Source organism: Nylanderia fulva, unplaced genomic scaffold, assembly GCF_048542155.1.
Source record: "Nylanderia fulva isolate GAGA-0341 unplaced genomic scaffold, ASM4854215v1 Scaffold12, whole genome shotgun sequence".
Taxonomy (NCBI): Eukaryota; Metazoa; Arthropoda; class Insecta; order Hymenoptera; family Formicidae; genus Nylanderia; species Nylanderia fulva.
Genome location: NW_028189409.1, coordinates 1,457,675 through 1,471,949, shown reverse-complemented (window position 1 = coordinate 1,471,949; position 14,275 = coordinate 1,457,675). Strand labels below are relative to the sequence as shown.

The window sequence follows — 14,275 nt, the reverse complement described above, 5'->3', positions numbered from 1 at the left end:
CCCTCGGTTACGCTTCTTTTTAACTCAGGCGCGACACGAGAGTCCGCAGTCCTTGCGGATTCCGCTTGTTGCAAAAGCGATTTTGATTACTACCTCGCGGCCGCCCAGCAGACGGCTCTATAACTCACTCTCTCTCTCTTTCTCTTGGGGAGTGTAATTTGATTTATTTCTACGGCACCCGTGTGTCAGTCTTTTTTCATATGTAGATTGTATGAAAACTCGGTGAATCTTTCGTATAAATTTTATATTTAAAAATTGGGAATAGGAGAATTTAAAGATTATATCAACTTTTCGTCAGCAATCTGGATCTTCTAAAGGTTTTTTCCATTTTGCTTTGTATAAACAATTAGATATATATAATATTTTGCTGTAAATTGAATATTGTAATAAAAATATTGACAAATAATCTAGAATTTTTTTGAAGATCTAAAACATAAAAATAATAGAGAGTGAGAATTTCATTTGATTTATTTCTACGGCACCCGTGTGTCAGTCTTTTTTTATATGTAGATTGTATGAAAACTCGATGAATCTTTCGTATAAATTTTATATTTAAAAATTGGGAGAATTAAAAGATTATATCAACTTTTCGTCAGCAATCTGGATCTTCTAAAGGTTTTTTCCATTTTGCTTTGTATAAACAATTAGATATATATAATATTTTGCTGTAAATTGAATATTGTAATAAAAATATTGACAAATAATCTAGAATTTTTTTGAAGATCTAAAACATAAAAATAATAGAGAGTGTCGTTTTTTTAATATTTAAAAATTGAGAATAGGAGAATTAAAAAATGATATCAACACTCCATCTGCAATTTGGATCTTCTAAGGCTTTTTCTGAGATTTCATAGGAATGTTATATCTCTGGGACAAAATTTCATCGATATATGCGATCTTAAATTTCATTCGAGCAAATTATGGGAACGATTCGAGAGAAAGAACGTTAATAATAATGAATGCAAGAGGTAATAAATCACTGAAGACTGAGCCTGTCGTCATACCGTTTTGCGAGAACAATCATTATTATTCTGAACACATTTCGCACCATGAAATCTTACGTTTTTTCACATGCACGTTTCAATGTCGCTTTCTCTATAGACCAGAATGAAGTAAAATTCTACAGACTTAGCATATCAAGTATAATATATTAAGTATCAGACTTATCATATCAAGTATAATATGTATATTTTACAAAAATTAATATAATATTAAATATTAATCCTCCGTCAGCAATTTTGTTTAAATTCATGTCATTTTTATGTTTTAGATTTTTTTAAAAATCCAAAAAAATTCTGGATTATTTGTTAATATCTCTATTATAATAATCAATAAATTTTTAATTTTAAAGGCAATTATTGATACAGCGAAATTTTAATAGCAATTTGAAAAAATGGAAATTTGCTTGTGCCTTAAAAGACTCAGATTGCTGGCAGAGAGTTAAGAACTAAAAAGTATATTGTCACAACATTCTCCAATGAACGTAAAAAAAAATAAGAAAAAAATAATTAATGAAAAGGCGACAGATATATCAATACATCTTCTACACTTCTAGCTACACTGTGCGCATAAAGTACAATCATTGTATAATTTTTTCTTCGAATAAAGTGACAGTAAAAGGAGGAAGAGAGAGAGAGGCATATATACGAGCAATCTGACATATATTTCGACGACACCTGGAAAAAAGATATTATGTAATTAAAGCTTTGGGCCGACACTAACGCGCACCTACGTCCCGGATGCCCAGATGCCGAGGAGAGCGAGAGAAGCCGCCGGCAGCTCGAAAAAAGAGCAACCCCTCCTATATTATCCTCCTCGCGAAGGAAGGCGCATCCCTTGCCGTCGATGCGCGTCGTGTCCTGTCAACGCCGGCTGTAAATATCAATAAACAAACCGCGATCCGGCCGGCCAGTCGAGCGAAATATAAAGCACCAGTCGAGAGCCGAGACCGGGTTTTAGCGCTGCTGGCCTTTGTCGGGCGCCATCTCGACCGGCGCAACCGCGCGGCCGGGTTTTTCAGCGAGCAATTAGAAAGAGATTTATCTGCGCCGGCACGCCGGCCGCACGCTTGAGGCCGGAGAGGAAGTCCACGTCGATGTTGCCGCCGCGGCATATTTTTCGCGATGATATGTAAGCATCTACAGGGAAGCTCGGACATTCTCATATGAACACAGAGAGAGTTTTCTCTTAGAATTTATCCTGAAAATCATGGACAAAATGGTATTAGAAGAATTTTATAAGAATTTCTCTGATTAATATTTACCACAATAAAAATAGTAATATCTACCACAATAAAATATAAAATATCTTCGATGAATTTTATATTTTATTGTGATAGATATTACTATTTTTATTGTGTGGTAAATATTAATCAGAGAAATTCTTATAAAATTCTTCTAGTACCATTTTGTCCATATTAATATTTTTTATTGTGATAAGTGTGTATTAATCAGAGAAATTCTTATAAAATTCTTCCAATACCATATTGTCCATGATTACCATGATTTTCAGGATAATTTCTAAGAAAATTTTCTTTGTGTAGATGCAGAATTTTGTGCGCACCCTTTTCTTTTTATTGGTTGGATAAAATAATAAATGCTTTCCCACGATTAAAGTACATATAGAAACAAAGCGCGATCCTACCGATTTCGTTAAAAACACAATTTTTTTTTGTTCTAGATGTAGAGAGAGAGAGAGAGAGAGAATTTTTTGATGCGAAATTAATCTGTCAAACGATCTCTGTCGTTGAAATTAAAGTCGAGACACCCTATACATCTCGATGTTTCTTTCGGTAGCTCGTGCCGTGATTTTAATGATGAAGAGGCCACGAGGTAGAGTGTGACGACGCGCGTTCCGCAAAACTGGAGAGAGCCCATAGTTTACTTCTAGTTCTCCTCGCTCTTATGTATAATGCAGGAGCGCCGTGCCGTACCTACCGATTAGTCTCGGCTTTTCGATCCGCCCTGGGCACATCATCGTCGTTCTGCATATTAGGAAAATGAGCGGAAAGTGAAATCTGCATCAGAGAAAGAGAGAGAATATGACGCAAGTGCGATCAGCGGGAGCGTTATGCGTGATTACACGTTGCGAATATCTCTCTTATTTCTTATTCGCACGATACCTGCAAATCTCCCTGTTCGAAGAGTTAACCTGTATTAGAGAAAGAAGCCTCTTATTCGTTTTTCGAGTCTGTAATAATTTATTAAAACGACCAAGTTTGTCGTTTCCTATTTTATTTGACGCTCTCGTCGAGTAAGAATAATAATCGTAAATTGGAAGCATTGTTTAATTCAGAGAAGGATTCTACCTCCTCGCCAACCCGTGATTCCTCTATTGCGCAATAGACTCTAAAAGCGGTACGTATATATTCATGTCGTCAACTTTTTACACCTTGAACGTCAATCAAAAGCTGGACAGTACTTTAATTAACTAACTCAATTTGCGTCCAGTCAAAAGCGAGATGCTAAGAAGGTAGGAAAGAAGGCGGAGGTGCATCGGGAGTAATGCAACATCATACGAGTTCATTAAAAGAGACTCATCTAATTGCAAAAAAAGGCAACGTCTTTTCATATCGTTCTTTCGCGATTTATCAAGAAAATCGTTATTTTCCATCAATACGTTCAAAAGATTGATTGAATAAATGCCATTCTCTAATGATGTAAACAATAAAAGAAGAACTACGTGTACTTGCTTACTTTTCTGGCGCAAGAATTTTTGTAAAGATTTGCTTTGTCATTTATTTTCTAATTTTTCTATTTAATTTAATTTAACGATTAATAAACAACCGCTAATATTGCCGTAAAAAAAAGTGAGAAGAAGAAAAATATTCATTTTGCGATCGTAACGTTTGATCGACGCTGGAATATCGAGTTTGATCGAGCTGAATGGTTTTGTAGCGGATAGACTCGTTAAAAAGTCATTAAGTCTGGCGTACTATTAATAAAAAGGTATATGTCTCTGTTTTCGTCCGAGTCATCCGGCATCCAACCCAATACCTCTATTACGTCGTGTGTGGGAGAATTACACAGTCATGAATATACCAGAAGTAGAAAAAAGGCGCATATGGAAAGCTTCTAAAAATAATATAATTGACCTCCTGTTATTATTATTATTTTTTTTTTATGAGAAACTTTATTTTCGTAAAAACTGATCAATCTAAAGATTTACATTATATTATGCAAATATAATATTGCTAATTTTAGAGACGGAATGAGATGAAATATACAGCCATTTTTACGGAATAGAAAAAAGATGTCGTGCCATTGGGACAAGGCCAGGTAGAAAGGAGTCTTGGAAACAATGAGTTTCCAAACATGTGTATATGTACGGAGACTTCGGACTTGATGTGCAAAACGCGAATAATACTGTGTATTCCTTGCGAGACGTACACACACGTTAGAAGTTCCGCGGCGACTAGGCAAGGTTACGTAAGATTGAGCTCTAGCACGTCACGTGCACACGCGGCGCATGTGTGCGGATGCTGAGACAAAAAAAAATATATATATATATATCTACAACGTATGTGCAATCCTAGTGGTCGCGCGTGCGCACCGGTATATCAGGACGACGACGAAGTTGCTTTTGCTGCGGTTCTATGCATCGCACGGAGGAAGCAGAAAAAACGCGGCGATTACGAAACGACGAGCGTTCTTTATTTTTTTTCATTTTTTTTTTAAATCCAACTCGGCGATACGGAGCAATGATGCGAAGCATCGGATTAGATTCAGGCATACCTGCGCATCATCGCGCAGTTGCAGAGTGCATTTCCATGCAACGCGGTCGAATCGATAATCGGACGATGTATCCTGACGAAATCGCTCGTGATTCTATTCCATAAAAATTTAATGAACCGATGTTAACCGATGGTTTAGGATCTGCGTAATGTTTATTAATAATTATATTTATGCGACGACGAGTTTTTACGATGATTATATAAATATTTTGTTAAAATTGTGGTGATTAAAAATAAATTTTGCTACGCGCTTATGGTTTATTTAATCCTCTGTATTTATGAATATTTATAGATATTTAAATCTCTTTAAAGCAAGTTTGGATTTTTTATTAATTAATTATGATTTTATTATGCAAATAATATGCATAGACAATAACAGCCTTAAGAAAATATCTTGATAATAAAATCTTGAAATACTGAATGCAAATATATATTAATAAGTATTCAACATAATAGTAATAAGTTGATTTATATTACAATTTATTCCATTCAAACACAATATTATTTTCTCTTCCTCTTTTTATCTTTCTCGCACATTCTTCGTCACTAATATCTTCAGACAAAGTGACGAAAATTATTTTCATTATTGTTGAGATAATCCTTGTGTTGGATAATTTCTGAATTTTAGTTTTATTTCTCGCGACCAGCTATTTAATATATCTTATTATTTTTTTTGCAGGTGAAAATCTGGTTCCAAAACAGAAGGAGTAAGTACAAGAAGATGATGAAGGCAGCGCAGCAAGGCGGAGGTGGCGGCGGAGGTCAACATGGCAGTCTTCTAGCGGGTGGAACCGCCTTACCCGGAGGACCATCCCCTCAACCCGGTCAGCCCGGAAGTCTCATGCAAGGTGGTAAGTCGTTCTACATCAATGAAACACACCCCGAGATTAGGGAAAAAAATGTCCACCGCGCTCCTGAAGCAAAACAAATATGGCCGTCGCGAATGTACAACAACGGTTTTAAGTGTAAAAATTAATGTTTTAATGAAAAAAATGTCATTGCGGCTAGACACACTCTGTGATTATACAAAAGCTACGCGTTCATCAAGAAATATGACCAAAGGCCAGAATGTTGTAAAATTCCGGCATGATTATTATGTGCGGTGTAACTAGGAAAAGTCAAGAAAGAATAGATTTATATTCCTCATGTCTAGAAATAAGTGTCTTGACATCAGAATCTCATGTGATCACTGGAACATTATTAGTTTTTCAAATAATAATAAGATAATGTTAGATGTATATTCGCGACGGCCATTTTTGATAGTTCACGCGACCACCACTAGTGTTGCATTGAATTTTCAAGCCCCGAATAGCTCAAAATAAAATTGAAAAAAAAATTACGCGAGACGAAAAAAAGGGCCTCCTTTAATCGCGTGTTTAATTGACGTTTCGAAATCGATCGATCTATTTTCGCTCGCGCATCTTTAATCGGGCGACCGTTCACGGATGTTAATTGAATGTCACCAGCGTGAACGTGCGCGATGATTACACGGTTGACTTGAGGCTACTCCATCACCGTCGCAATCTCCTCTCTCCGTATAATTACAATACTAATAATCCGACGCAATTTTCGCGGGTGCCTCAGTCTGCGTTTAGCGTCGCGGCGTTTATCTTTGTTACCACCCGGTTGTCCCCGACGACGACGATGATGTGGTTGCCTCATCACTGCTCTCTTTCTGCGGCTAACGGTAATCTAAAATCTGCCTCTCGTGAGTGATTTATTCGGAAATGCGCGCCGCGAAAGAGATTCAGCCGCCGTAATTAACCCCATCTTGAGAAATTTCTCTCTCGCTATAGAAGTACCACTCGGCCTAGCGAAATTTGCTATGCACTTCCCGATGCGCGTCATTATGCCTCGCACAGTGATTTGGGTCAACGATATAAATTCTACCTTTTTTTTACGCGCGCACACATACATTAAAAACTCTTTATGTATCACATCTCTATATTTTTAAATTTATTGTTAATAGTCTGTCGCAATTGATTGATATATTTTTTATTAGGATGTTTTCATCAGGTTATTATAGAAAATTAGTCTCCGCTAATTTTTTTTTTCAAAACAACCGTCGCAAAAATTTAAATACAGGCGAATGCATGTACTTTATAATGCACCTCATTATACTTACACTAATGAGTACAAAGCTCCGACCGTTTTGTGCTTAAGAATAGCGTCAAGGTAACACAAAGTTTCGGGAAAAGGATAAAATCAGAACATTTCTAAACGGCGGAATGTCACGAAAGCGTGACGTATACACAGAGTTAGGGATGAACTATGCACCTCACGTTCTCGGAATAGACTAAAACTTGACTAGCCCGCGAAATGGAAACTAATCGCGCAACCCCGTCCTGTAGAGAGAAAACTCTTTCCCTCGTCTCGTAGCAACCGCCAGAGATGCATTAGCGCAGATGAATACCGCGGAAAGCTCCATCGCGCGCCATTAATACAATTTACAACACGATTGAAGTCCCATTGAAGACGTGCGCGACTGCAAGCTCAAGCGGTTCCTGAAACGGGGGTTCCCGGTTTTGCCTTCGTATTGCAGGAGGCGGAAGTTCCGTGTCGGGCAGCCCCACGACGGGTTACTTGGGCGGCATGGGCGGCGGGGGTGGTGGTCACACCCCCGGCAGCTCGAGCCCCGGAAGCGAGATGTCGCCTCAGCACAACGAGAGCCCGCCGGCGCCCTCCTGGCCGGGCGAGATGAAGCACCATCCGCATCCGCACGCGCCGCCTCACACCCATCATCACCCGCACACGCCCGGGCATCATCCACCGCCACCGCCACCGCCGCCGCATCACGCGGGCTACATGCCGCAGTACTCCTGGTACCAGGCGGACCCTAATCCCGGATTACTCACGTAAGTGTTGCCATTTTTTAAAATCCCAATCCAATCGACCTCGATCTTCAATGCATTGAGGCCTTGGGAAGCTGTTCAAACTAGTACATTTCTAAAATAGTAGCTCTCTCTTTGAAGATGTGAAGGTAAATGTGATTGAGAAAAATATTGGTCTGATAAGACACTTTGGTCTTTATAATGATAACTAGTTTTTCAAATCCCAACCCGGTATATCTCGATCTTCGATGCATTGAGGTCTTTGGAAGCTGACTAGACTATAGCACATTTCTAAAATAGTAGTTCCCTTTGAAGATATGAAAGTAAATGTGATTGAGAAAAATATTGGTCTGATAAGACACTTTGGTCTTTATAATGATAACCAGTTTTTCAAATCCCAATCCGGTATATCTCGATTTTCGATGCATTGAGGTCTTTGGAAGCTGACTAGACTATAGCACATTTTTAAAATAGCAGTTCCCTTTGAAGATATGAAGGTAAATGTAATTGAGAAAAATATTGGTCTGATAAGACACTTTGGTCTTTATAATGATAATCATTTTTTCAAATTCCAATCCGATTGATCTCGATCTTCGATGCATTGAGGTCTTTGGAAGATGACCAGACTAGTACATTTCTAAAATATAATTAATAAACATCTTGATTTTAAAATAGTTTCTTCTTTGAAGATATGAAGGTAAACGTGAATGTTGGTTCGATAAGATATTTTGGTATTTATAATATCTTTTAGAAGATAAAAATAGTTGCATTTGTAGAAGTTGACCAGACTAGTGCATTTCTAAAATAGTAGTTCTCTCTTTAAAGATATGAAGGTAAACGTGATTTGAGAAATATGTTGGTCTGATAAGTCCAACATTGGTCTTTATAATGATATCTTTTAAAAGATAAAGATAGTTACTTGAGGTGGATGAATATTGGATAGCTCTGCGGGATAAACCTATTGAATTTGTAAGATGAATGAGCAAATAGCATTTCCTAAATGTCCGTATATGATGATAGCTTTATCTTTCTATAGTTGCTACAACTCGGTATATCGGTGATTTTTACGCGAGCAATAGTTGAATAGTGTTTTTTTTCGATAATAGACATTTTCAATTTGAAATTAAAGTGCGACGCGTCAATCAGCGCGCCTCAATGCAAACTGGTACTGCCAGTCACACGTCCCTCTTGGGACATGCTAGACGTTTCTTCTATTCACCGAGAACCAACATGACACGACAAATTTACCTTTTACTTTGCCTTGCCGTAATATTCATCGCGCTGTGATTCCGGAAGCTTCAAAGTTACCGCGTATCTTTTTAATAATATAATAACTGCGTGAAGCGTGTATGTGTGATATAGTACAAACGTAAAAAAATATATTTTTACAGCAGAGAGAAAGGAAAAGAGAGAGAGAAATATGTACCTGCATATTTATATCGAAAAATATAAAATACTCTAATACATCTGACGATTTGAAATTAATTAATTAATTATTGTAACATCTATAGCAAAATTTTTATTTATGCGTGATAAATTGGTTTGATGAAAAAAGAAGCTAGATTTAATCTTTTGACATTTCATTTGAAATATCTCTCGCGATGCGTCAATCGTCCCTAACGGAACGATCATCTGTGCGTTTTGCAGGGTATGGCCAGCGGTTTAACGAAGACGTCCCTCGAACTGAGTTCAGGTGAACCACCTCTTCGTGGACGTATTCCAGCGGTCTCGCCCCAAAGTGTGAATATGTGTAGCGCCTCTCTCGCGAGGAAAATTGAATGTTAATATTGTTTCTAATTGTCTAACAAGAAGAAAAACCCGCACGCCGGTATCCGTGCGGGCCGTCCGTCAAAGTGAGAACTTACAGTACGAACAGTGACATACACATACACACACACATACACGCCCTCTAGCGAAATATTAATAATAATAATAATAATGTGAGATGAATAATGTGCAACCGCGAAGATGCCGATCTTAGATCGCGCTGTCAAAATATGTTTCTCAAAGCTACACGAAGAGGACCGAATCTCCAGCCAACTGGTGGACTATTATCGAGCGTCACGAGCAAGTCATGAACGGTTCACGGTGTGCATCGAGTGACTTTTGACTGACAAGTGACGTATTGTTTCGGTGCGAAGAAAACTGTTTTTCCCCGGCTTGGAATCCCGACGTTGGTTGGATGAAGAAGAGAGCGATGTGCCGTCATATGGTGAAGTAAATATCATTTTAAATTGGTGATAATATATAATGTCGAATGACAGTGGTTTTATATACGACGTAAAATTGACCGAAAATTGACCGTGATTCGTGACGCGAATTCGGAATGAAGAAACGACGACGTCGTTTTTCGTTGGTGGTTCTTGATGTTCGATTTACGAGTTGGAGGGTACTTGTAACGCTTCGCGTATATGATCGTATGATTGAGTGGATTATCACGAATGTAACGCTTTTCGTGTTTGACAAGTAATCGTTGTCGCAAAAAAATATAAAAAAAAGAATCGCGAGGAATCTCTTTCCTGGGAAATAAAATGGCTTTTCTATATATGTCTGTTCGTGTTCGACCGTCGCAATTGCGTGCATCGGATCTAATTTGATTACTACGGTTAATTATATAAGCGAAAGATTGCCTCCGAGTAATTGTTTCCATTGTGAAAATGTTGTCCAATCGTCCATTTGTCAATTTGCGTAAAATTGTGTATCGATTTTAATCGCTATACGATTAATTGTTGATAATTAAACAAGAATCGCGCGATTACGATTATTTTCTATGAAAACGTATTGAATCGACGTTACCGCTGCAATTACCAAAACCTCATCGAATCGTCACAGTTAGATGTTAATTGATTGTATTTGTATGTATATCAGAAAGTCTCAAATCTGTAATCTGTAGAAAGATTATATTTTCGTTTACGTTCAATTGTCAAAATTAAATATTTTCCAATTTAATTAATATCATTTTCTCCGTTGCTGAATAATTTTTATATTGAGTTCAAGGTTTCTGATCTACATTGTCATTCTCAAAACATACAATAATTATTCTCTAAACAAATGCGTAAAAAAAATGTGTTAATCAAGAATTTGATAATCGATCTAATGTTAAATTAGATTCCTCTGATATAAGAGAAGGGGAGAGGGTCACACACCGGTGTTGGCAGATAAATGACTTATTAGTATTATTAAAAATTACTTTCTTAAACTTAGTCGGATATGATAAAGTATTTAAACTCGTTCAACTTTTCTCACACTTAACGAATACCATTCCGATACGTCACCGAGATGCGTTAATGTCACAGTGGCAATAATATGACATCCACGATGAAAAAAATACCGGACGCGAATCAAGGTTTTGAGGTCCGGTGCTTTTGCCTCCGGCAAAAAATTATGTTTATTTCCAGAACAAATCCTGGCGAGTAACAGGATAATCGGCTCGATCGAACACGAGATTTTCGTCACTTTTCTGAATCTGGCACGATCGTGCATCTCTAAGAACCAATTTCTATCTCATCGTAAATGTCAATTGCCGATGACGTTAGGCGGATTGATCCTTTGTGACAGTTGCCCAACAAACCGAGAGCGCAACCGACCTACTTCGTGCCGCATTTCGCGCGGTAAGAAAGGTAGAGAGGAACGAGGCAAGATTGGCGGAATCTCTTCGAGAAGATAAACGTCGGAGGGAGGTTGGAGGGAAGGAGAGAAACGGAGAGGAAAAAAGAGAGACAACGTTGCATAAACTCGTTGAGCAGTCGTTCCTCAAGGCAGTTGGAAGTAATGAAATCCTAATGACATTTTCGTGAGTCAAACGATCTCGGCAATCACGGTGGCTCGCTATAATCACCGGTCCCTTCTTCCCGGATGAGGCAACCGGCCTCCTCCGAAGAGGAAAGAAGCGCGAAAGGACGGAGGAACGACAGGCTCGAGGAGGCAAGTTGAACAAAAAATCGTAATCTCGGTTAGCGAGCCGATGTTCGAGTTTATTAAGAACTTTGGGAAATTAGAAAAAAGACGTTGAATTTTCAAGAGTCTGTCAACAGTCTTTCAAATTTGGACGAATCAGTGATTAAGAATTCCAATTTTAAAAATTGCAAAAATATTTATTTATTTATAATTTTGATTAGGACAGTTTTAAATGAAGAGAGCTGAAGGAAATTAAAAAAAAAAAAACGATTTACTGCCTCTCTTTTTTCTTCCATCAAATGATCCGCGCTCGAATTAGAAACTAGGCATCCCTTAAGAATAGGTGGCCTGTAAAAGCCGGTGAAGTCGGTCGCGGGTGAACAATGCGGCGGACTGTTTTGCGCTGTTTCTCCTCCGCTGTCAGCCATATTGGGTCACCCTTGCCATCTTGCAATATCTAGCTTTCCAAGAGGCGACGCCAAACCGCAAAAACGACGACGGCTGTGGCTTGCGACCGCGGGAAACTGGGAGGGTCGACGGGCCCCACCGCCTGACCTAGATCCACTGTCTCGTCGGTGCAACAATGGTCGTCTCTCATGAGAACGCATGGTCCCATACGGTCCCTTTCCTTCCTGATTCTTGCCTTTTCCTTCGCTCTGATTGACGGTACCGTTCGGCACATGTCGCGATGTGTCGCTGAAACGCGCCGGTGTCTCGCACAACTCTTAAGAAAAATATTTCCAAGACCTTGAAAATTTGCATTAAAATTGAAAAATCGAAACTCTGAAATTTCCCAAGATTTTTGATTAATCGAATTAATTACGGGATCCAAAACTGCACCGATTTCCCAGACTGGACAACAAATCCAGGTATACGAATAATTGTATTGAGTGTATTTTTTTCGCGAACACCCGAACCGAAGCCGCGCATCGATAGAGTCGAAAGAGTATATATTACATATATATACATATATAATAAATATATAAATTTCCCTAAAGAATCGACGCCGCGCAAGTCGACGCGGCGCGGAAACTTGAGGCGGACTTAGGCTGCCGGGTTTATACCCCACGGTAAGCACAAAGAGAACAGTACAAAACTAGTTTTATGCCCTTCCGCTCGTCGTCGACCGCGCTTGCTGTTGAATGCTACGCGATTTTTACGTACGAGGAAAAAAAAAAGAGGAAGGCGAGCTAGGCTATATACGTTCCGGGGATCGATGTCGCTGCACCGGGGCGACTCTGAAATTCCTACACCGTGACGTACCGCATCGTCGTCGTCGTCGTCTTCGTCGTCGGCGCACAGCAAAGGATGCACCTTGGCCACGACGAGGACGGCGACGATGACGAACGAAGAAGATTCGCGGCGATTCTCTCTCCCGTATATAATAATAAGTGCCGTTAGATTTAACCGCAAGCCGCGCTGCGAGGAAGAACTAGGAGGCGCACGAGATGGCCTCCTCGGATGGGTTCTTGCGTTCTGATTCGGTGCAATAAGAGAAAGGTGTATGCGTATATAATTTATATAAGACGAAGAAGCTCCCCTCAGTTCCTAAATTGCGTGTAAAGCTGGAAATGCGTAAAAAAAAATTGTGAGCGTGGTCCAAGTGATAAGGCATACGTTTCTGATCGTTTTTCCTGGAAAGCTGGAACTTTATTAGAAAAATTGAGTATTTTATGTAAATTTGAATTTTTCCAACTTTTTCCAAATTTCGAGGAAGAAAATAATATACAAAGGAGCTACAGCATCTCTTTATGAAGATGAAAATTTCGTTTGTGAAAGATTTCACTGTCTCCAGGAAGTACTGACATTAATTTCAGCTTCGACGAGCAAACGTATAATTGCGATTCACTTTTTCCACGCTTTTATCGAATATACGCGGATTATGATCAGCGCGCGAAAATTATGAAACGCGAACTTGACACGATTCTCTCCTTAGAAAAAAGAAAAGAGAGCGAGAGCGAGCGAGAAAGAGAGAGAGAATGGTAAACAGTATAAAAAAAAAAGAGTCCATAGAATTTACTAGCGTTACTAGTCCCGGGGCAAACCATCGGAGGATCGATCTCGTACTCGGCGAGGCCGAATGACAGATCGAACCCCGAACGAATTTGTAAATATTGCACCGGGGCCCTCTAGCATGTAAGCCGTAAGTGAATCTGTGTAAAATACGATATTGTGATAAGAGTGTAAAGAGACGAGAAAATACGAGAGAGAAACAGAGGAAACAAGAGAGGCCTAGAAAAATCGTCTATATACATATAGGATATAACACGACAGATCCCAATTTATCGATTTTACCGAGTACCCTTGTACGAATATAGAATATTACGAGGACTAAAACACCTTAATTATGATTACTATTGTGTATAAAATATGAATAACTAATTAATTCAATTTAAAACACTGCGTCGTGGTATTTTTCGTTTATATTTTCCTGGCCTACACTATCCTTTTTATACTTTATAACATTTTGTATTTTTAGCAAAGGCAGCAGAATTTCACTCAATATTGCACGACAATTAATCGATAAGAAATCATTAACTCAACAAAATGCGCAAAAAATGCACGATTATCGGTTAAACGAGAAATAATTTTTTTTTTCTACAGTTTTAAGTTAGTTTCGTGGTTTAAAGAGGAAGAAAATTGCTGTGTTAGATACGCACTTTTTGCGATGACGCATTCCGGAGCGAACTGATAATCGCATATATCTTTCTGGAATTACTACATTTTCGTGTAGTTACAACGAACGGACACCATCGGATCTCAATGATTCAATCATTTCCGAATGAACGAGAACTCTCCTGATGGACGACGACGG

The 14,275-nt window shown here is 38.7% G+C and overlaps 1 protein-coding gene across 3 annotated transcripts in view; it reads left to right on the top strand.

Moving 5' to 3' along the window:
* Positions 1 to 13,858, top strand: part of Dll (homeotic protein distal-less) — a 97,201-nt gene extending 83,343 nt beyond the window's left edge. For 2 of the 3 annotated variants that reach the window (XM_029309929.2, XM_029309932.2), the window contains exons 3-5: positions 5,412 to 5,583; positions 7,275 to 7,587; positions 9,211 to 13,858. In XM_029309929.2, coding sequence (XP_029165762.1) covers positions 5,412 to 5,583; positions 7,275 to 7,587; positions 9,211 to 9,229 — 504 coding nt within the window. In that variant the 3' untranslated portion in view covers positions 9,230 to 13,858. The remainder of the gene's footprint in view (positions 1 to 5,411; positions 5,584 to 7,274; positions 7,588 to 9,210) is intronic. The other variant, XM_029309930.2, reaches the window with a different exon arrangement.
* The last annotated feature ends 417 nt before the right edge of the window (positions 13,859 to 14,275 follow it).